General features: G+C 39.0%; 1 protein-coding gene across 1 annotated transcript in view; it reads left to right on the top strand.

Annotated features, from left to right (window-relative positions):
- The window catches only part of HUWE1 (HECT, UBA and WWE domain containing E3 ubiquitin protein ligase 1), a 145,004-nt gene that overhangs the window by 40,336 nt on the left and 80,723 nt on the right, over positions 1-23,945 (top strand). The window contains exons 8-22 of the mRNA XM_007119919.4: positions 3,869-3,931; positions 5,774-5,851; positions 6,735-6,782; positions 6,861-6,929; positions 7,386-7,485; positions 8,999-9,099; positions 9,395-9,545; positions 9,684-9,811; positions 10,584-10,724; positions 10,939-11,044; positions 12,307-12,432; positions 12,959-13,060; positions 13,520-13,600; positions 22,883-22,989; positions 23,531-23,708. Coding sequence (XP_007119981.1) covers positions 3,869-3,931; positions 5,774-5,851; positions 6,735-6,782; positions 6,861-6,929; positions 7,386-7,485; positions 8,999-9,099; positions 9,395-9,545; positions 9,684-9,811; positions 10,584-10,724; positions 10,939-11,044; positions 12,307-12,432; positions 12,959-13,060; positions 13,520-13,600; positions 22,883-22,989; positions 23,531-23,708 — 1,579 coding nt within the window. The remainder of the gene's footprint in view (positions 1-3,868; positions 3,932-5,773; positions 5,852-6,734; positions 6,783-6,860; positions 6,930-7,385; positions 7,486-8,998; positions 9,100-9,394; positions 9,546-9,683; positions 9,812-10,583; positions 10,725-10,938; positions 11,045-12,306; positions 12,433-12,958; positions 13,061-13,519; positions 13,601-22,882; positions 22,990-23,530; positions 23,709-23,945) is intronic.

The following is a 23,945-nucleotide window of genomic DNA, read 5'->3' as shown; positions in this document are numbered from 1 at the left end:
GTTCCCTTTTCTCCACACCCTCTCCAGCATTTATTGTTTCTAGAGTTTTTGATGATGGCCAATCTGACCGGTGTGAGATGATATCTCATTGTCGTTTTGATTTGCATTTCTCTAATGATTAATGATGTTGAGCATTCTTTCATGTGTTTGTTGGCGATCTGTATATCTTCTTTGGAGAAATGTCTATTTAGTTCTTCTGCCCATTTTTGGATTGGGTTGTTTGTTTTTTTGTTATTGAGCTGCATGAGTTGCTTATAAATTTTGGATATTAGTCCTTTGTCAGTTGCTTCGTTTGCAAATATTTTCTCCCATTCTGATGGTTGTCTTTTCATCTTGTTTATGGTTTCCTTTGCTGTGCAAAAGCTTTTAAGTTTCATTAGGTCCCATTTGTTTTTTTTTGTTTTTATTTGCATTTCTCTAGGAGATGGGTCCAACAGGATCCTGCTGTGATTTATGCCATAGAGTGTTCTGCCTATGTTTTCCTCTAAGAGTTTGATAGTGTCTGGCCTTACATTTATGTCTTTAATCCATTTTGAGTTTATTTTTGTGTGTGGTGTTAGGGAGTGTTCTAATTTCATACTTTTACATGTAGCTGTCCAGTTTTCCCAGCACCACTTATTGAAGAGGCTGTCTTTTCTCCACTGTATATCCTTCCCTCCTTTATCAAAGATAAGGTGACCATATGTGTGTGGGTTTATCTAAGATCTTGTTTCTTAATGTGGGCATTTATTCCTATAAACTTCCCTCTTAGAACTGCTTTTGGTGCCTCTCATTCGTTTTCATGTGTTTTGTTTTCATTTTCATTTGTCTCAAGATGTTTTTAATTTCCCTTTTGATTTCTTTTGACCCATTGGTTGTTCAGTAGTGTATTGTTTGATTTCCACATCTTTGTGAATTTTTCCAGTTTTCTTCCTGTTACTGATTTCCAGTTTCATACTATTGGGGTCCAGAAAGATACTTGGTATGATTTCTATCTTAAATTTGCTAAGATTTGTCTGTGACCTATCATATAATCTATGTAGGAGAATGTTCCATGTGGGTTTGAGAAGAGTGTGTATTCTGCTGTTAAATAAAATGTTATACATATGCCTACTAGGTCCATTGGTCTAAAGTATAGTTCAAATCCAGTGTTTCCTTCTTGATTTTTCTCTCAGTACAATCTATCCATTGTTGAAAGTGAGTTGTTGACATCTCCTACTATTATTGTATTGTTCTCTGTTTCTCCCTTCATATCTATTAGTATTTGCTTAATACATTTAGATGCGCCAACATTATGTCCATATAATTTAGAATTGTTATATCCTCTTTGAATTGACCCCTTGATCATTCTATAATGACCTTAGTTGTCTCCCATTACAGGTTATGAGTTAAAGCCTGTTTTGTCTGATATAAGTAGCTATCCCTGCTCTTTCGGTTTCCACTTGTGTGAAATATCTTTTTCCGTCCCTTTACTTTGAACCTATGTGTGTGTCCTTAAAGCTGAGGTGAGTCTTGTAGGTAGCATATAGTTGGGTCTTGTTTTTTTTTCCATCCAGCTACTCTATGCCTTTTGATTGGAAAATCAGTCCATCTACATTTGGAGTAATTATTGATAGGCAGGGACTTAGTAATGCCATCTTACTAGTTCTTTTTTTGTTGTTTTGTATTTCCCTTGTCCCTTTCTTCTCTTGCTGCCTTTCTTTGTCAATGATGGTTTTTCATAGTATGCTTTCATCCCCTACTGTCTTTTGTTGTTTTGTATTTCCCTTGTCCCTCTCTTCTCTTGCTGCCTTTCTTTGTGAATGATGGTTTTTCATAGTAGTATGCTTTCATCCCCTACTGTTCGTCTTTTGTGTATCTAACCTAGGTTTTTGCTTTGTGGTTACCATGAAACTTACATAAAACATAGATATAATAGTTTTGGGACTTCTCTGGTAGTGCAGCGGTTAAGAATCCACCTGCCAATGCAGGGGACACGGGTTTGATCCCTGGTCCGGGAAGATCCCGCATGCCGCGGAGCAGCTAAGCCCATGTACCACAACTACTGAGCCTGCGCTCTAAAGCCTGCAAGCCACAACTACTGAAGCCCACGTGCCTGGAGCCCGTGCTCCTCAACAAGAGAAGCCACCACAGTGAGAAGCCCACGCACCGCAACGAACAGTAGCCCCCATTCACTGCAACTAGAGAAAGCCTGAGCGCAGCAGCAAAGACCCAATGCAGCCAAAAATAAATAAATAAATAAATTTATTTTTTAGAAAAAGATCTAATCGTTTTATTTTAACACTGATAACAACTTAACTTTGCATCTGAAAAACTTTACCCTTTTATCCCCCTTCCATTTTATGTTTTTGATGTCACAGTTTACTTCTTTTTATATTGTGTATTCATTAACAAATTATTTTAGCTCTTATTTTTTTTAAAACTTTTGTCCTTTAACCTTTATCATCCATGGATGATTGTTTAAAACAGTGTTCTCCACGGACTCTCAAACAGCTGCTGAGAGTGGCTGCAGCTGGTTCACAGGCCACTGCAGGGTCCACAGCTGGGACTGAGGTCTGTATGCCTCCTCCCAGGTCCCTTTGCATATGAGGCTGGTTTCCACAGCTCCCATAAAGGCACTTTTCTCCATGAATGGATGCCAGATTATTGCAGGGGTGGGGGGTGCAGTGAGAGACATCTTATTCGGCCATCTTGCTGGCATCACTCTTTATGTTGCTATAATGGGCATTTTGGATATTATATGTGGCAACTCTGGAAATCAGATTCTCACCCCTCCCCAGGGTTTGTTGTTATGATTTGTCGTTGTTTGTTTAGACTTTTCTGAACTGACTTCATAATTCTTTGTTTTGTGTGGTCATTGAATTCTCTATTCTATTAGCTTAGTGGTCAGCTAGTGATTTGCTTTAAACTCCTGGAACCGAAATATCTGTCTTTGCCGGTGGGGTCTGTGTGTATGTTGGTATCTTCAATGTGAATACTCACATGTGGGAACTTGGTGCTTTCTCAGGTCTTTTCTGAGAATGTGCCCAACCTTGGGCATACATGTGGCCTTCTAGATTCCCAGGAGTGTGTGGAAAGGGCTTTTCAAAACCCTTATTCCCCGAAGCATTGCACGCCCCAGCCTTTCTTCCCAGGCTTTTCAGTTTGTCTGTTATTTACCCCAATTGTATGCCTGTCCCAGGGGACTAATGCACTTACTCTTGAATGTTTTCAACAAGTGCCCACCCCACCCCTGGGAGAGTTCAGAATTAGGCAAAAATGATGGATATCTCAAACGCTGTTGAAAATGCAGGCTAGTTTTCAAGCAAGATTGTATGACTGGGGTTTTGGATTTGGAAGTCAATAATAGTGTACAGTTGAGCCATTCTCCCCTATTACCTTAGGGGCTAGTACTTGTTGATGAGTTTTTTAGACTTTGTGGTGGCAGACTACAGTAGTAGTAAGCAATGCAGAATCTTCTACTTTGCACTTTGGCTCATGTCAAAAAGTAAGAAACTGGAGAGCATGTAATTCCACCCTATGTGAGAGGTGAGCAGGCTGAGCATGGAAAGCACGGTACAGTACTGAAGACCCAATGGATCAAGACCTTTCAGCAAGCCTGACTGCAGGCATACGAAATACATTTGCTTGCAGGAGCTGTTTATGTCCTTCTCAGTAGCATCTTCACAGAATAATGAAATTGATCTCATTAGAGAAATCACCTTTAGGCAGACCATCTTGCCTTGAGTCTTACTGGAGTTCTTGCTTCTCTTTGCTCCCTCTTTTTGTTTTACTTTAACATTGGATGTCTTCTCAACACTGTTCCAGGCAGCCACACATACTCATAAATATTTTATACACAAAGCTACCTTAGGCACTGTTTTAACACTGTCTTTTCTCTTTTTCCAAGAGCTGGGGTGGAAAGGAGAATGGCTTTGGACTTGCAGAATGTTGCAGAGACTTGCATATGATGGTAAGTAACTCTTTGGGATATGGGTGTCTTTTGACAGAGCTGTGTGTGATCTCTTTTTGAGCCTTACTTTACAATGAATATATGGTATTTAAAGTTGCCACTTCACATCAGGACTTTTGAGGAACCTGAGATCAATTGAGATATAGCATAACTTTTCTAGAAATGCTTGGACTGTCAATGTACTGATGGTAAATGAAGAATCTCAGAAATAAAGTATATGATCATACCCATCTCTTGAGTAAGAAACTGCGTTTGGTGAGTCAGTTTGAAAGTGATGAAAAATCCTAGAAAGTACACTTCCTTGTACTTTTTCACTGGAACTATCAGAACTCTGGGCAGTCTGGCATGATTTAAGAATGGCTGCTTGGAGAACAGTTCTGCCATTTTGGTTATTGAGAACTTGTAGTGTTCTGTGTGCTTTCCATGTTTACCCCTCATGCCTGTCCTGCTCATACCTTTAACCCATGTTTAGACTATGAACTCAGGTTATCCTCCCCTCTGCTTTGATACACTGCTATAGAACCACGAAGCACAACTGGATTATTATGATACAATTCCGTGCCAAGAAGCAGCTGTATTTTCCAACAGATGTACTACTTCTTTTGTCAATTTGTCATGTATAGGACAAATGGCTGCAGTGAAATTTAGTGTATTTATCTTAACAAGCCTTTTTACCCCTAGGAGAATGGTTCTTTTTCTGGTCACAGAAAACTACAAATAGAACAAATTACTTTCCCACCTTAGCTGGTATACTTTCTTTAGTGTGCCTTATATGAGTGGATATTGGGTAATATGAGAGGTGAATGTTGTTTGTTTTAATAATCAAAGCTATATAAATCTTAAAGGGTATTCAGTTTGGAATTCTAATTCTGAGAAAATTATTTTTCATCTTAAAGTTTAGTTGATTAATTCTGAGACTCCTTATGTATATCAAGCTTGTTCTTGGCCACTTGACCAAAACAGTATGATATACTCTACTAGGCTTGCGTGATGTCTGTTACCCATCTTGGTCTCAGCCTATATTAAGAAATCATGCATACTTTTATTTATTGATATTTGGCATGTCATAGGACTTTGAAAACTTTGTGTACTTTGAAAGGAAGTAATACATATACATGTTAAAAATTCTAAGAGTATAAAGGGGTATACAATAATTCTCCATCCCCGGAGGCAACCACTGCTACCGGTTTCTTTAAAAGATACACTTTAATGGGCATGCTCTTGCAGTCTTACTTTGTTTTTCATGTTGCTTTTCTAGAGTTAAATAGGATTTGTTGTCAGGGTCTGGTTTATATTGACTTGGTATCTACCTGTGCAGAAAAGCAGTTGGATATCATGAGAAATGATGTAGGATGGTATGGAAAGGAGTATTCAAAGAATTATGAAGGTAGGCCCATTAGGCATAGTTTGAATAAAATATTTCAAAAGGCGATTATATTCACTGAGATTTCCATAAGAGTGTTCGTTTCCATTCTCGAACTGGTACCTAGACCCTTGTATTTGTCCTTCATCCTTGGATTCTTATTAATTATTGGGGGCAGACTTGCCTCTCTTTTTCCTCTTGAGAATAGCTGCAGTCAGAATTGATGTCTTGAAAGAAAGAGCAGCTGATAATTTGAATTATCAGTAAGGAATATGAAAGCTTTTGGAGCTCTGGGCTCCACCCTCCTGATTCTGTGTTGTTACAAGACATCTGAGCTCTGCTAAAACGAGGAGTGAAGGCACTGTAGCTGCTGACAACACTGCTCATTCTGCTGTCACACTGAGTTGGACAAGTGGCTAAGTCCGAGGGAAGATTTAAGAGAAGATGGTATCTCATTCTTTCATGTGCTTTATACACAGAAATACCCACCCAGTGCAACTACACTACACTTTGAATTCTATGCAGACCCTGGGGCCGAGGTCAAAATCGAGAGAAGGGTGAGTCTCATTCACACTTGTTCTAATAGTCAGTAATCCGTAGCTGGGGTCAACTTTTCTAGGACTCCTCAGTAAAAAGAGGGAATGATGTTGAGCTACGTTGCTGCCCTTCCAAGCTAAATATATCCAGCAGCTTCTCAGGAATAAGTGTTCATTGTTTGCCCAGCTCTGATAGGTTTGAATCTTACTTATGTTGGAACTGCCAAAAGACAGGACTCTGTTTATGTGGCACTGTTAGGACTGGTGTATTTTTCTCAGTCTCAGTTGAGAAATTCCACCGTTTAGTGTAATAGTCTAGGTAGTGATCGGCTGAACTTTCTCTACTTAAGCCAGCCTGCAAGAAGTCTATGTATTGCTTACAAGGTCCTGCTTCAATTATCTGGACATTGCATATTCTTTGAGGAGATACCAAAATTCACTTTGGTTTAGAAATGGCCTAGTGAACAAGATTTTTTTTTCCTTTCTACTTATAATATATAATAATAATAAATAATCTTTCTAGATTATTGTTGCCTTGAGAACAGCTCTAATGCATATTTAGAAAGAAACCATTTTCATGGATTCACTCTGCTGTGAATACAGAGGCACTGTAGGTATTAAATCAATACAGGTTAAAAAGGGATAAGGAAGAACATGAAATGTATCTGGCTATGTGCATTATATATTTATTTAATCTGCTGGGTCCAAAGAAGCTTTGCTGAAAATATATAAAATGAACATTTGGGGGGATTCTAAAGAATATTTTGATTTTTGAGAGCATTCAGTTGAGGCTTCAACATAGGGGGTGACATCTTGTTTTTCAGATAGCTCTTGCAGTCCTGTGGCAGGGGGAAGCTAAGGTATACAATGACTCCTAACAACTCTCCTGTCTTTTTAATTTCAGACATCTAGTAACACACTACATTATATTCACATAGAGCAACTTGACAAGGTAAGAGGAATCTTTGACTCTGGGTTAGTTCTTAACATTTGGTTCGCTTTGTTCCTAACAGTTTTTTTTCTAATGTAGATTTCAGAAAGCCCTTCTGAAATCATGGAATCTCTTACCAAAATGTACAGCATTCCTAAGGATAAGCAGGTATGATATGTCTTAAAAATATCTAAAGGGTGTGGTTGTTATCCATATAGATCAGTGATATGTGCTGGGGCTGGGGTATAGCATAGCAGAAAGAATGGAGTCAGACAGTAGGCAAATTAGCCTCCGTGGGCCTTAGTTTCCTCATCTTTTATGAGGCCAACACTTACTGACTTCCTAGGTCCTGGTGAGACTTTGAGGAAAACAGAAGCAGCCTTATTCACCATGAATATCTAATAAGTGGTGGTAGCTCAACACTTTGGATACCAAAGAAGGAAACGTTTAGTTGTGTTATTTTTTTCTGCTCATTGCAATGGTGATCAAATATTTGATTTGATTAATAACAATCAGAACTCTTGCCAAATGTCAAGTAGCCCAGTGAGTAAGATTTAGCCCTTCCTCAGAAAGTATAGTCACCTTTTCCATTGGTTTCCTAATTTAGGTCTTATGTCTCTACAGATGCTGTTATTTACACACATACGGCTGGCCCATGGCTTTTCTAATCACAGGAAGCGATTGCAAGCTGTTCAGGCCAGGCTGCATGCAATATCTATATTAGGTAAGAGAATAACACCCTATAATTAACAGGCCCTGGTTAGGCAGTTTAGACTTGATTTCCTTTGAACTTCATATGTCTTTGTTGCTATGGGGCTTATTGTAGTTACTTAGGTGGCAAGTTAAATTGTAAAATTGCCAGCATTCCTAGTGTTCACTGTATTCATCATCCTTGGGCTCCTTAATGTTGGATCAGGAAGAGGATATGATTGACATATATCACATAGGTTTAGTCTTTGAGTGGGGGTTTTTTGTTTTGTTTTGTTTTGTTTTGTTTTATGAGTGTTCAGATAGTCGTCTTTCTCTGGGCCCTATTTTTCCTCTTGCCATCTCCTCTTCCTCTTCTTTGGGAGTATAATTTTGAAATTCATTAAATAGTACTGTGCATTTTACTTTTAACTGTAGGGTGGTATAGTGGAAAGCACACTGGTTTTGAAATCAGTCCTGGGCTTTTGCCCTGACTGCAGTTTATTAGGCACCTGTTTATCCTTTTGGCCTCAGTTTCCTCATTTAATAAGTATTTTATAAGCTGATCTGAGGATTAAATGAAAACCTGTAAAGTACCTAGCACAGGCCAGGCACATAGAAGGCATAAAATGGTAGCTCCGGGCTTCCCTGGTGGCGCAGTGGTTGAGAATCTGCCTGCCGATGCAGGGGACACGGGTTCGTGCCCCGGTCCAGGAAGATCCCACATGCCGCGGAGCGGCTGGGCCCGTGAGCCATGGCCGCTGAGCCTGCGCGTCTGGAGCCTGTGCTCCGCAACGGGAGAGGCCACAACAGCGAGAGGCCCGCGTATCGCAAAAAAAAAAAAAAAAATGGTAGCTCCTGTTAATATTACCATCCTTCATTATGTAATTACTTGTTTTTCTACTCTTTAAAACTATGAGTTCCTTGAAATGAAATTCCTACTATTCTATTTGTATTCATACCTAGCATAACATACCTAGCATAACTTATGGTATGTTAGTGGGTACCCAGGAAATGTTTGTTGAAAACTGAATGTGCTCAAATCCCATTAGTTTGCACTTCAGGAGGCTGTGTTCAGTATTACCTTTGTGTGGGATTTATTGGAAGTGGATTACATGCATTCTCTCAGGTTTTACTACAGTGTCATACAAGTTTCTGATTTAGTCTGCGGTAGTCCATAAATTCTGTTCTTTACAGTTTGTATAAGTGTTTCCAGTGTAAAACAGAAACACATGAAGAGACTAAAATGGAAGTCCAAGGTGTAATAGAGTTATCAAGTAGTGATGTTATAAAATATTAATTCTTCATTCTCTTTTGATTCCTGTAAATCTTTGCTCAAGACAATATCATTAATAGAATCTGTCAGTTTGGTGGGTATTTAGAGCTTATCACTATATTTGATCCAATCCTCTAGAATTCAGTGATTCTGCCCTCCAGTGCTGGTGGGAAGGGAGTCCTTCCCCAGAATGAGTAGATGCCAAAAGGTTTGTCATTGGGCAGTGGCTTGACCACTGCCTTCTTGCCTAAAGTGTTTATTTCTCCCTTTGCAGTGTATTCCAATGCCTTGCAGGAGTCCGCAAACAGTATCTTGTACAATGGGTTGATAGAAGAGTTGGTAGATGTCCTTCAGATAACAGATAAGCAGCTTATGGTAAGTATTTATTAATATTTTCCTGTGTATATCAAGCTCGTATGTATTTATCTGATTTTTGGTTTTTCCCAGAGGTTAAAATGAACCCCAAGAGGGAAGCTTAGCCCTTTCCTCTTTGGATATTTCGCTGCAAATTTAACAAACGCAGGATTTTCAATGTTATTCTCGACAGACCTCCATCTACTCCAAGCAATTACCAGTAGAATGACTTAAATTTTAGAGTGGGTATTAGCAACTTGGTTCAGTCATCTACTTCTTATTTAACACATCCCATGTTTACTTTCTGTTTTCAAAGGAGATTAAAGCTGCTTCTTTACGAACATTAACATCAATTGTCCACTTGGAGAGAACTCCCAAACTCAGCAGTATTATTGACTGTACTGGAACTGCCTCCTACCATGGATTTTTGCCTGTACTCGTGCGGAACTGTATCCAGGCCATGATTGGTAAGTTTTGGTGGTTATTGTCTTAGCCACCAAGAGGAACCCTACCCTTTGCTTTGTCTGCCTTTGTTTAACATCCTGCCAACTTAACACCAGATTCTGAGCTTGCTCTTTCTCTCCCTCTCTCCACTTCCCTTGTAGATCCTTCCATGGATCCGTACCCTCACCAGTTTGCCACTGCTCTCTTCTCTTTTTTATATCATCTGGCCAGCTACGATGCTGGTGGCGAAGCCTTGGTCTCCTGTGGAATGATGGAAGCCTTATTGAAGGTGCTCTACTTGTTTTAAAAAATACATTTGTGGGGAAATCAAGTAAGAGGGTACAGAGTTGTGAATGGTTTACAGTGAGAACAGTTAGCATAAGAAAGCTTACCCAGAAAATGTTATACTTAATTTCTCAAGTTTGGCCTTCTAGTTATCTCATTAACAACTTTTAAGAGCAACTATTTCCATTATTAAGAATTGCTCAGGGCTTCCCTGGTGGCACAGTGGTTGAGAGTCCGCCTGCCGATGGAGGGGACATGGGTTCGTGCCCCGGTCCGGGAGGGTCCCATGTGCCACGGAGCGGCTGGGCCCGTGAGCCATGGCCGCTGAGCCTGTGCGTCGGGAGCCTGTGCTCCGCAACGGGAGAGACCACAGCAGTGGGAAGCCCGCGTATCACCACCAAAAAAAAAAAAGAATTGCTCATAGTCCAGCATGATGTGATAAAAGGCCCTGGGTACTAGTTAAGATATTGCCACATCTTATCATGACCTTAGGCATGATAGGCTTTGCCATGTGCTGGGCACTGGGCACCAGCTCTTTTCTCCCTGAATATTTTATTTAATCCTGAAAGGTAATTTATGTCCCTATTACCTCAGGAGGTTGAGTCTCAGAAGTGATAGAGCTATCATTTGGCAAGCACCAAAAATCAAACATATTTTTTCCTCCTATACCATGCTGCCTCTCTGAAACCCTAGACTGCATGTTTCCAAAAGAGCACATTATTTACAGCTTTGTGTCTTTTCATTTGACTGGTTTTACCTTTTTCTCTCCCTAATAGGTCATAAAGTTTCTTGGTGATGAACAGGACCAGATAACATTTGTCACCAGAGCTGTCAGAGTGGTTGACCTCATTACCAATCTGGACATGGCAGCTTTTCAATCCCATAGTGGACTTTCTATCTTCATTTATAGACTTGAGGTATACAAGGAGCACTTTGGAGCACTTTGCATATACTTGTATGTAGTGAGAGCTGAGCCTAGGAACTATCCTTATAACCCTAAAGAGCCATTTTATCCCTCTTTTGTTTTTAGAAACCAGTTCTGTAATCTGCCTGTGATATTCTTTTGTTATAATTGTTTTTAATCTCTGTTATTTATGTAGGATTATCTTACTGTTTTCCCCTTGATCGTAGCATGAAGTAGATTTGTGCCGAAAAGAATGTCCTTTTGTGATCAAGCCAAAGATCCAGAGACCCAGTACTACACAAGAAGGAGAAGAAATGGAAACTGATATGGATGGTAATTAACAGTTACTATAAGTATTGGTTCATAATCTTCTTTTTCCCAATAAAGTGTGAGCTCCGTGAGATCAGGATACTGTTTTGTTCGCTGCTATAATCTCCAGTAGTGCCTGATATGTATATCGTAAGTGTTTAAATATGTGTTAGGGAAAGATAAGGAGAATGTAGACACTAAAATGGGAACCTGTGAAACTACCTGGCCATTTTGAGAAGGAAAAGGAGAGGTGAAAAAGTTGTTGGGTAGGGAACAAATTTTAAATCATGAAATCTGAAAGATAGAAGACCAGGTATTCTTAATCTTGGGGTGCATCAGGTAAGTCCATTTTTAAAACTTCCCCCAGTTCATAGCTTTTAATAGTACCAAAAATAAAAAAACTTCCACAAAACAGCTTTCTTAGAATTTAATCTTATCTTGACCTAGGATGTCATTACATATATCTGTTATCATGCTAATAATAAAGGTATGAGAATTTTTATAATGCTTTCATTCTTTACACTAAATATCCCTAAGTTTTCATTACTTTTTTTCCCGAACACCATTAACTATGTGCATTGCTGCCCCTAGAAGCCCCTTTACCCAATTTCTATCTCTAGTCTACAGTGGGTGACTTGGCATTTGAGGTAATGGGTGTGGTCATGTGGTCCTGAATGTTGATTAAAATATGACATCTCCTAAATGTGGTGGTGTAGAAGACAATTTAAAGACTCACTGTTCACTATAAATCAGTGGTTGTCAAACTTTAGTAAGCATAAGAATAAATTAAAGTGCTTGCTAAAATAAAGATTTAGTGCAATGCTTGATTTAGTAAGTAAGACCAGGAAATCTACATTTTTAAAAACTAATCCTGGTGATTATGATATACTCGTAGAGAAAATTGTATATTCACTGGAAAGCAGATTACAAAACCATGAGTTTGTGTTTCCTGTGTATAAGTAGGCACATGTATGTATGTTTGTATGTGTATAAAAAAGATTAGAAGAAAAATCCACAGTTGGTTGAGTCCACAGATGTGGAACCTCAGATATGTAGGGCTGACTGTAAAGTTATATGCAGATTTTTGACTATATGGAGGGCCGGGGCCCCAACGTTTGTGTTGTTCAAAGGCCAACTGTATTTTCATTTTGGGCTTCAATATTCTAATCCTTCTCCATTTTGATATCATTCATCTCACCTTATGGAAAAAAATTGTTCTCAGATAACCTTCTCTTTGGTGGTGCCTTTTATTCGAACTAATTTCTTTATCATAACTTTTACTTTAGTTTCAGATGTGACTATGGAAAGTAGTCCCGGCTCATCCATCTCTATGGAGCACCGGCTGGATGTTGAATTAAGGGCATCAAGTTCCAGCAGCACTAGCATCTCCTCTGGCCCTGGCCCTCGTCCTGGTATGTAGACATAGAGAGACACAGCCGATAACAGTGACTGAATTACTAAACTAGCGAAGCAAGGTGCTTTGGGGGAGCTTAAGCAGTACATTTGGAGGTTTGCTTCTTATGACTGTGACTGTTATTTTGCCATTCTGGTATTCATTTTCTCGTATTAACATTTATTTCATAGCATTTTATAATTTTCCAACTAAATCACACATTGATTATTTTATCCAAACATCCATGTTTGAGGGCAGATAATCTTCAAATAGTAACTGAGGATCAGAGTTAATCTTTTTACTTTGTAATTTTTCTTTTTTACTTTAGACTTTTAATTTTAGTATAGGTTTTGTGTAGTCCTTGATGATTTCTTTTTTCCAGTTTTAAAGCTTAGGTAAATGTTCTTCCCAACATCCAGAGATTTCACTTCGAATGTCTGCTGGTGTTGCTATATATAGCATGTGGATCTCCTAAAAATTTGTTTTATGTACCTGCTCATTGTACATAATGGTGAACCAGTATAATCCTCTTTCTCCCTTGCCAGGAGTCCAGTGTATTCCACAACGAGCCGCACTTCTGAAATCCATGTTGAATTTCCTCAAGAAAGCCATTCAAGACCCTGCTTTCTCGGATGGCATACGACATGGTATTTGATTCTAGATACTTTCTGGAGGGGTGTTTGACTCTCTCAAAAATTGGTCCTTTTCATACTTTTTAGGAAAAGGCCGTGCCATTTTGAATAGCTTTTAGTCCTTTAGTGTCACTTTTCCTAGACCTAAGGATTGTTCGTTCAACTATTTTAATAATGATTCACCTATTTTTTTTCCTTTTCCAGCTTCTGAATCTGTGTTCACTTCCAGCCTGTTACCCCACTCTGTCTCTCAGTGTCTGTATTCTTTTATTCTTTGACCTACTGTTAAAAGGTTATTGCATGGACAAGGAATAAATAATAGAATATTAGGAGGAGACAAGTGGAGGCCATTAAATTGGAATCAACATAGACTTTGCCACCGTGCGGTATATGTAATATATTGATCCATCATCCCCACCCATCAAACTACTACTGGACTGATCATATTCTTCTTGATGTTTGCTTTTCTCTTAGTGATGGATGGTTCTCTGCCTACCTCCCTGAAACACATCATCAGCAATGCAGAATATTATGGCCCATCACTTTTTCTCCTAGGTAAGAGTTGAATTTGTTCATACCAAGCTGGAATAACCTAGCAGTGTTCTCTGTGTGTTTTATATCCTTGTAGAATTTTACTATCCACATTTGTCCACTGTGTGATTATGTATCTTTCTAGTTGGTGATGAAATAGAGAAAGGTCAGAGTCCAGTTTCAAATAAATATCCATTTGCAGTGTATAGTGTCAGACAAATGTGATAACTACTACACTACAGAACTCTTTTTTGCAGTGTATTGTGAATGATTTGTAATCAGTAATATTATTGTACACTTGGATTTTTGTGCTACACTTACATTGCAGGTGTGATAGGAAACATGTCTTTATTCAATGGTTAGTCCCTAACCTTGGTCTAAAAAGCCCAATCAGAATGGTTTCCATTCTCAGAATTGAATGTCAGACCTGTAAGCTGTAGTATAGAAAATTGTTTCTTACTGTAGAAAATTGTTTTGGAACCTGTGGGTACTTTGTAGTTACTTATAGAAAATGTCCTTGCATTTTGACATCACCACTACTTTTGAGTATTGCTGTTGTTAAAACCTCATATTTATTAACTGGCATTTATTGAGTGCTATACATATTCAGGACAATACACGAGATATATATGCTTCTAGAATTCTCCTTAAAACTGCAAAGGAATTTAGTGGGAGGTGTGGAAATAGAGAAAGCCTCCTTGTACCAGTAGCACACATATTTTAATACTTTTGTGGTGTCTGGAGGGAGAAGTTTTGGCTACTACAGACTCAGATGCTTAACTGCCTTGCCGAAGCAATTTAGGGTTTTTTTTTGTATATTAACTTTGTATCCTGTGACTCTGCTAAATGCCTTTTATTTTATTTTATTTTATTTTTTGTTCCTGAACTCAGAGGGGAAAGCATTCAGTCAGTATTTCACCATTAAGTTTGAGGTTAGCCAAAAAAAAAAAAAAAAGTTTGAGGCTAGCAGAAGATTTTGTGTTGAATGTTTTGTTCCTCTTGATCAGGTTGAGGAAGTGTTCCCTTGTGTTACAGCAACTCCATTTTGACATGGAGAGGCTCCCTCCCAAGGTTAGTTTCAGGTGGAAAAACTCCTGACAGTAGTCCTTTGGTATGATCAAAAAAGGATTTGTTACACAGTTGGAGAAGTCCCGGGTCAAAGGACAGGGAAGGATGGCTCTCTTTGGGAGAAAGCCCCAGAACAGAGAAAAGCAAGTGCACAGGCCTTTATTTATAAAGGGGAAGTTTAAAAGGCAGCAAGAGGGTACATGTGCTTGTGGGTTGGGGTGGGGAGCAGGTGAGCCCTCTCAGGATGATGAAGGAAGCAGTAAATGAGACTTAGAGCATAAAAGCAAACGTCAGTGTAGGTCAAAATTCCTTCTTTAAAGTCTTGATTCATCCCGGCGTTTGAATTAGCATAACAACCTCCCAGGTTCCCTGTAAATAAACTTGTACTTGAAAGGGACCAGATTTGCAAAGCCAACCCAAAGTAATTAGTCCAGCAATTATTTTAGCTCCATAAATAATAGTGTAGAGCCTTTCACCCCAGGCAGAAGGAGATGGCCAGGAAAAGAAATTAATGGGGGTCTGAGAATCTCTTGGAGTATTTTAGTAATATAATTGGCTGTTTTGGTTTGTTATTTTATTTGTTGAACTATTCTGGATATCTTTCCTATATTATTAACCCACATGCAACAGGAGGTCCCCTTTAAGGCACAAGCTCCACTTCAAAATACCAGTACGTAGTTTAATGTAATGTATTATCGATTGTCATAGCAAGTAGATTGCTTTGTCCCTCATTAAGGGCTTCTAAGACTTGAGTTGTTTGGTTTATGTGGTCGGCCAGGAGTTATGCCATTATCTGGGTAGCCTCTGTGAGATGAATCTGTTACATAATTGAAAACACCTAAACACCTTGTGCCTATTACACCAAAGCTGGTGATGAGGCCCAATATAATAGATAAAAAGATGTCCCAGTGCTCCCTTTTGTAGCCAGTTGATGGGGGGAGCCTAGCGGGGAGGGCATGAAGGGGAAGTCAGTGAGGAAGCACCTGGTGAGGTTGTGGTGTCCTGCTGCAACAATTCCATGCTAAAACCCACCAAATAAAGATTCTGACTCCTCTCATATCCTACTTCTGGCTCTTCTACCCCACTTTTATACCCAGTTGTGTCCCCTTTAACTTCCTCAACTGCCTTTTCTTCTCTCTCACCTCCTGTCTTAGCCTTGCCACATTTTAATTTGTTCAAGTCTGCATATGCTCTGTTCTTAGCCTAGATGACACTGGTACCAACATGGTTATTGTGGACTGCTTAACTGGAGAGGGTGACAGGTAGTCAGTATGAATATTGAAGACCTCCGGAGCAGCAAGAGTTATTTGTATAAGTGGTTGCGTCTCCTGGGGCACCTGGTAACATTGCGGGAGATTTAGTGCTCAGGTGACATTCTGTGTTACTATTACAAAAAATATTGTCCATCAAGTTGAGGAAGAAGGAAATGTGGGGTAGTGATAGGGGAATAATGGAGAGTGAAGTATGACACTGTCCGATGAGGGGAAATCAGCTCATGGGGCCATGGAGTTGTGATGAGTGGTATAGCAGCAGATATGGGAACAGTTAACATTTGAGGGTGTCATCATCGAGTCTGGGACTATCAATTATGCTGAAATCATTATCTAGGATGCTGGGTTGATGGGAGTCCTGGCCTAGCCCCAAAACTTTGATGGAAAGTTTTATACATTGGAGAAGTACTTAGAGTAGTGACTGAATATCAGTATTCCTTTGTCCCCAGGAGTTGTAACATAATTTCTTACAGGAAAACTGTGGACTGATTGAATACCCCAAACAAGTGTAGTCACAGCATAGACAAGAAGGGGGCCCAAGGAGTTTGGCATTGAGCTGGAGTGGTAGAATCCCAGACGCAGGCCAGCCAAATGAGGCATTGCCAGGCCAACCAGAGTCTGGCATAATATTATGCTAGAATGTTGCATAATATTTTCAAACCTGTGGTCTCTGGGCCTTGGCATGCTAGAGGTGCCTATATATTATAGGGGCCACGGGCATTGTTATCCCAGATTATGTAGTGGTTTCTCAGTCAGTATCTCCGTAATAGCATGGATTCAGAGCTAGCATCCTACTTAAGAGTGTTGGTACTGGGAACTAATTTAAGATCTTCCTTTCCTCTTTGGAAGAACCATAAAGTTGTAGACGTGGGGCCAGCCAGGCACCAAGACCTCCATTTCCTGCAAAGAGGGATCTCCAGTTAGCAAACCTTTAAAACTATTGGGTTAGCCAAAAAGTTACTTCAGTTTTTAAGTAAAAATAAAAGACACATTTTTCATATTCACCAAGAACTTTATTGAACAACGTAATCACGCTTTTGTTCCACTACCTTCTGCCATTTTTCAGGCAACTTCATAATTCTGTCTTCCCAAAACATTTTATCTTTTTGAGCAAAGAACTGTTTCAGGTGCCTTTTACAGTCTTCCAGAGAACTGAAATTTTTCCATTAACAGAATTTTGTAAAGACCGAAATAAATCCGAAGGTGCAGTATCTGGTGAATACAGCAGATGAATCAGAACCAGCCAAGCTGTAACAATTTTTGCCTGATCATCAAAGAAACATGCAGTCTTGCATTATCCTGATGGAAGACTATGCATTTTCTGTTGACTAATTCCGGACGCTTTTCGTCAAGTGCTGCTTTCAGTTGGTGTAATTGAGAGCAGTACTTGTTGGAATCAATCGTTTGGTTTTCCAGAAGGAGCTCATAATAGAAGACTCCTTTCCAATCCCACCATATACACATCACCTTCTTTGGATGAAGACCGGTCTTTGGTGTGGTTGGTGGTGGTTCATTTCGCTTACCCCACGATCTCTTCCGTTCCACATTATTGTACAATGTCCACTTTCATTGCCCGTCACAATTTGTTTAAAAACGGAACATTTTTGTTAGTTTAAGTAGAGAATCGCATGCAGAAATACAGTCAAGAATTGTTTTTTTCACTTAACTTATGTGGAACCCAAACATCAAAGCGATTCACATAACCAAGCTGGTGCAAATGAATGTCAGTGCTTGATTTGGATATTTTGAGTGTGTTGGCTATCTCCCGTGTGGTATAACATTGATTGTTCTCAATTAATGTCTTGATTTGATCTCTATCAACTTCAACTGGTCTACCCGACCATGGAGCATTCTCCAGCGAGAAATCTTCAGCATGAAACTTCGCAAACCACTTTTGACACGTTCAATCAGCCACAGCACCTTCTCCGTAAACTGCACAAATCTTTTTTTGCATTTCAGTTGCATTTTTACCTTTCTTGAAATAAAAAGCATAATATGCCGAAAACATTGCTTTTTTTTCTCCCATCTTCAATATTAAAATGGCTACACAAAAATTCACCAATTTTGATAAGGTTTTTTTTTTTAATGCATGCTGATAGGACAGCTGTCACAGTACAGTCTAACAAAATTGTTTCGAATGAAGTTAAAGACAGCTAAGCTACTAGAGCCATCTTAACGGAAAAAAAACTGAACGAACTTTTTCGCCAACCCAATATATTGGGCAGGGTCTTTGGCAGAGATCTTTCTCGTGGCATACAGAATAGTCTGTTCGGGAGTGTGAGGGCCCTCAATTTCCAGTGAATCCCAGTCTATTATTATTATCCACTCTCTATGTAAGTGCCAGTCTATAGATTGCACCAGGATCAAAAAGGGAAGGGGTCGTTAAGTGAGGGGGGTTTTCTCTGGGATCATAGATTCATATATGGGGAGTGTCCCCTTTTGTGGCCAGAAAAGGGAATGGAGAGGTCCTCATTGCGTTTCGTTAGGATGCCCTATGAATTAAAAGGTTAAGAGTTCAGAATAAGAAAGTGGGCAAAAGAGAGACCCATGTAGGAGACCATTGTCCATTTTGTAAATTTAAGAGAGCGTCCTTGAGTAGGCCATTATGTTTCTCTGTTAGGCCTGCTGTCTGCCGACAGTAAGACAGATTGGAAGCTCAAGTGATGCCTTGTTTTTACAGCCCATGTCCAGACTGAATGAGCAGTAAAATATGTACCCTCATCAGGGTCAGTGTTACCAGGAAGCCCAAAGGGAACTAACGTTTTGTGAGGCCTATAATAATACTATTGTTAGCAGTAGCATGGCAGGAAGGATAAACCAAGATAGGCCTGTCTTAACAATCAATCTTTGTTGAGGGCATAGCAATTTGCACCAGCATATTGAGGCAGTGGCTTAACAAAATGAATTTGCCAGTCAGAGAAGGGATGTTCATTCCTTGGTATGGATTTCCATTGGCCATAATGCCAATGACAGGACAGGACACAAAGATCACTTTGAGAGGCCATAGTTTGGGCTAAGGCCGGTGTCATGGGGATGCCGTGGTGTTCAGCCCATATTTAAGGGTCTGGGGACTGCGGTGACTGGACATCTCATGGACCCAGTGAACCAAGGACAGGGAGTAATATCTGAGCTTATTTAAAAAGTGTGAGCAAGTTAGCCAGCTGTGGCATTAAAATGAACTTCTTCTGTGGTGGCCTTAGCATGAGTTGAGACACGAAACTTTAATTGTAATATGCAAAGTCTGAGCAGCAATATATCCCCAATGTGGAAGGCCCTATAGGGCATGATCCTGAATGGGATAATTACTTTGAGCCCATTGACCAGAAATAAACAGTGAGGCCATTAGCTACCACCCAGGAATCTATAAACATATGGAAAATGGACATACCTTTATTGAAGTCTGTTCTCCAGTGCCAAAATGACTACAGTCGGCTCTCAAGTTGAGCTGACTCTTAAGTCCCATCCTTTATCAAGAGTGACGCAGTCAAGGGGTGGAAAGCAGCAACTCTCCAGCAGGCTCTATCATGTGTGATTGCCATCCATACTATAAATGAAATCCCCTTTTTACTGGATTTTCTACTCAACAAAGGTATGTCCCTGTGCTTTTATGTCCTATTCCAAGTACCCTAAACAGTCTTGAAAACCAAGGTCACTTGGTTAGGTAAATTATCTGTAGGACAAAAGCCTGAGGCTCTAAATTCTTGGTGCTTTTTTCATATTCTGAATATTAAATTAATTTTCTTACTCCTTTTTCTTGTAATTGTTATCCTTATATTGTTTTATCGACATCTAAACTTTTAAAATTTCTTGTTCTTATCCTCTGCCAAAATGGACAAAATATAAGACCTTTAGCTTGCCTTTACTTCACTTCTTTTTCAGCATTCTCTGTTTTCTTTTTAGTAACCCTTGGCTTTCCCTCTTTTTGATGCATTTTTAAATTTTGTTGGAGTACATCTTTGGGTAATTTTTAGGGTGTTATACTTCCTTTTCTTTAAGAAGTTTGTGGACGTTTCTCCACTGTCTTATGTTACATATTGTAAATAACCATGTTGTTAAACTGGTTCTTGTTCCTTTGTAGGTAACTTCATTTTCTCTTTACCCTTGAAGTTCACAAACTTTACCAGGATGTATTTATTTATTTTATAAATTTTTTGTTGTTTTTTTGTGGTTTTCTTGGCGGGGGGAGGGTTGGCTGTGTTAGGTCTTCATTGCTGTGTGCAGGCTTTCTCTAGTTGCAGCGAGCGGGGGCTACTCTTTGTTGTGGTACGCGGGCTTCAGTAGTTGTGGTATGTGGGCTCAGTAGTTGTGGCACACGGGCTTAGTTGCTCTGCGGCATGTGGGGTCTTCCCAGGCCAGGGATCCAACCCGTGTCCCCTGCATTGGCAGGAGGATTCTAAACCACTGCACCACCAGGGAAGTCCCTACCCAAGGACTCTTAACATTGCTGATGGTATTTTTAAATTGCTGAAAGGGCTTTTTAGAAGACATTTTGTCCATGTTTTGTCCATTCTTAACCACTGCGCCACCAGGGAAGCCCTACCAGGATGTATTTAGCTCTATTTCTTTTCAGCGTTCCCTCATAGCACTTGGTTAGGCCCTTTAAAAATCTAAATATTTTTTCCTGCTTCAGGGAAATTCCTTTGGTTCCTTTTAACTTACATGTTCTCTCCTAGAAACCCTATTGTTTAGCTAATTAGACTACCATATTGATCTCATGTCACTTACTTTCTGAGAGAATTTCTTTATAATCTTTCAAGATGCCTATTGCATTATCAAATCTTTAATTCTTTACAAATATTTTTGATCGCCAACTATTACCTTATTTTTAAGAGACCCTTTGTCTTAGATTATTGCTGTTTTATGGGTTTTGTGGTTTCTAGAATTTGATTTTAATCATAAATTTTTTAAGAGTTATTTCTTTTAGGAGTTAGTTGCTTGGTTCCATCTGGAGCTAATTGGTTTTTGTGTGTTCATTCGAATTCTTAATCATCTATTAATTTTAAAAGAGGGCTTAAACTGGCCCTGTTGCACAGTAGCATTATGACATAGCATTGTATTAAATAGTTAGACCTCCTTGAAATAACAGACTTGATGTCTTAGTAACCTCTAATAGAACACTAATTTTAGTTTATGAATACTCAATTTTAATAGCTCCTTAGAATTTAGACATTTGTATGAATGGAAGTCTATTGAAGGGTCTATCATACACCAATAGAAACCCCCAAAAAAGGACTTAAATTTTCCATAAGTTTATAGCTCATCAGAAATACCAAAGGCCATTGACAACTGTTGGTCCCAGTAATTGTCATATAGCTGCCATTTCAAAAGCATTTGATGAGAGGTGCTCTGTTGACCATCATGAACTGAAAATCCTCTGGTTTCTTTTAGATATCAGGCATCAGCAATTATGAGTTTGTTTTATACATGGTTTATGGATATTGTATGTGCATGTGCCTTCCTTGTCAGGTTTTAAAATGAGACTTTAAAAAATCTCATTAAATGAGTTAGGAAGCCTGTTTTAATTGCTCCTAGAAGGTTTAATAACACTCAGGTCTAAAATTGTTGGCTTGGTTCCTTTCTGTTACTTGGTAGTATTTTTCAAAATTCTTGTAATAGTCTAGTCTGCTTTGCTATCATTTCTTGATAGTCGATTTTTATGACATTTTCTTACAAAAGCATTGCACTTCATTGTTAACATGCAGTTTGTAAAATTTTATTTGTTCTGAATCCAGTTAAATCTCTTTTTTCATTGCTAATATATATTGGTCTCCTTATTAGATTTCCCTTAAGTTTGTAAGGTTTTTCAGTCTTTTCAGAGGGCTGGTTATTGGTTTTAATTATTTGTGCATTTTGCTTGCAGTTTCACTGAATTCTTTCTTCTGTTTTTTTCTAGTTTCTCTTTTGTTTACTTTTTAATGAATGCATTAATGCTGTACTAGTTTCTCTTGCATAGAGTTTTTTCCATATTCTTTTTGCCATATTTGCATTAATGGTAGTCTTAAGGCACGTTTCTATATACTGTCAAAAATTGGTCGGATTAATACACAAGGACTCTTTTTTTCCTGCGGCATGTGGGATCTTCCCGGACCAGGGATCGAACCCGTGTCCCCTGCATTGGCAGGCAGATTCTAAACCACTGCACACCAGGGAAGTCCCTACCCAAGGGCTCTTAACATTGCTGATGGTATTTGTAAATTGCTGAAAGGGCTTTTTAGAAGACATTTTGTCCATTTTCATCAGTAAGTTTACATTCACTTTAACCCAGCAAACACACACCGCCATCTTAAATTTTTTTCCTGCTTTAGCAGACAAAAGGTATATTTTTAGGTTTATCAATTCTCACCATTATGGAGTGGTTTATATACATGGTGGTACATGTATTTAGTAGAACAGTATGCAGCCATTCAAATTGAATGAGTTGTAGTGACATGGGAAAGATAAAGGAGATTATATGGTGCATATTACAATTGAAAAAACAAGTTAACCTCATTCTTGTCAAAATATGCTCATAAAAATCTTGAAATTTTCAGGTTTCATTTATATTTTTTTCTTAAATTTTATATATTTAAGGTGTACAACATAATCTCATATACACAGTGAAATGATTTCTACAGTCAGGCATTATCTCCTCACATAGTTTCCCTTTTTTGTTGATGAGAGCACCTGAAATCTACTCTCTTAGCATATTTCCACTACTCATTACAATATTACTAACTATAACTGTCATGCCTATACATTGCCCCATAAACATCTTGAAGAGTAGTCACTAAATTCCTAATAGTGATCAATCTTTGATGGGCAATATTAGAACTTTTACTAAGCACATGCACACGATTAAATTGTTGTACATTGAGCTCTTCGTTTTTTTTTTGTTGTTGTTATTTTGTTTTGTTTGAGCCTTTGAAGTTTTGCTTTTAATACCTGTGAAGAATCTCTCAGTTTCTTTTATTTTTCATCTCTTTTTTAGCTACTGAAGTGGTGACTGTGTTTGTATTTCAAGAACCATCATTGCTCTCCTCACTCCAGGACAATGGATTGACAGATGTCATGCTGCATGCACTGCTGATCAAAGACGTGAGACCTTTCTGCTGATCTGTAAAGAATGCTCCATGCATACTCCTTTCCATAAAATATACAGACATATACACACACACACTTGAAAAGCAGTCTTATGGCATGAAAATCCTATCTTTTGTTTTCTGTGTAGTATTGAAACTATTGGAGGGTTGGGGGAAGGGATAGTTAGGGAGTGCAGGATTGACATGTACACACTGCTGTATTTAAAATGGATAACCAATGAGGACCTACTGTATAACACAGGGAACTCTGCTCAATATTCTGTAACAACCTAAATGGGAAAAGAATTTGAAAAAGAATAGATAACATGTATATGTATAACTGAATCACTTTGCTTTACACCTGCAAACTATCACAACATTGTTAGTCAACTATACTCCAATGTAAAATTAAAAGTTTTTTAAAAAAGAAAGAAACCATTGGGACCTGGTCATCAAGATCCCTTTGATCTCTCTGTGTAGTACCCCTGGCCAAAGTTTCCTAACTCTGTACCTGGACTCTTTCAGATGTCTTCAAGCTCACTTTATTTTCTCTCTAGGTTCCTGCTACCCGTGAAGTCCTTGGCTCCCTCCCAAATGTATTCAGTGCACTCTGCTTGAATGCCCGAGGTCTTCAGTCATTTGTACAGTGTCAACCTTTTGAACGTCTCTTCAAAGTTCTTCTGTCTCCAGATTACCTCCCAGCCATGCGGAGGAGGAGGAGTTCTGATCCTCTAGGTAAGTAAGGATTTGCCTTAAGATAAATAATTGGTTGGCTGTTGTGCCGAGAGTTAGGTGATTATCAAGCCACCAATTGGCAAGGAAACCCTTCCATGACCTCACTTCATGTCTCTGGCTAGGTGTGCTAAGCTTAATGGGAATTATCACCGTACAGTCTATTGCAGGGAGAAAAGAATACTTCATCCTTAACCTCTGCTTATAATATTTCCATGCTCAACAGTTCGCTATTAAATA

Source organism: Physeter macrocephalus, chromosome 21 (genome assembly GCF_002837175.3).
Source record: "Physeter macrocephalus isolate SW-GA chromosome 21, ASM283717v5, whole genome shotgun sequence".
In the NCBI taxonomy this organism is placed as follows: domain Eukaryota; kingdom Metazoa; phylum Chordata; class Mammalia; order Artiodactyla; family Physeteridae; genus Physeter; species Physeter macrocephalus.
The sequence above is the reverse complement of the archived record's forward strand: the minus strand, read 5'-3'. Positions and strand labels throughout refer to the sequence as shown.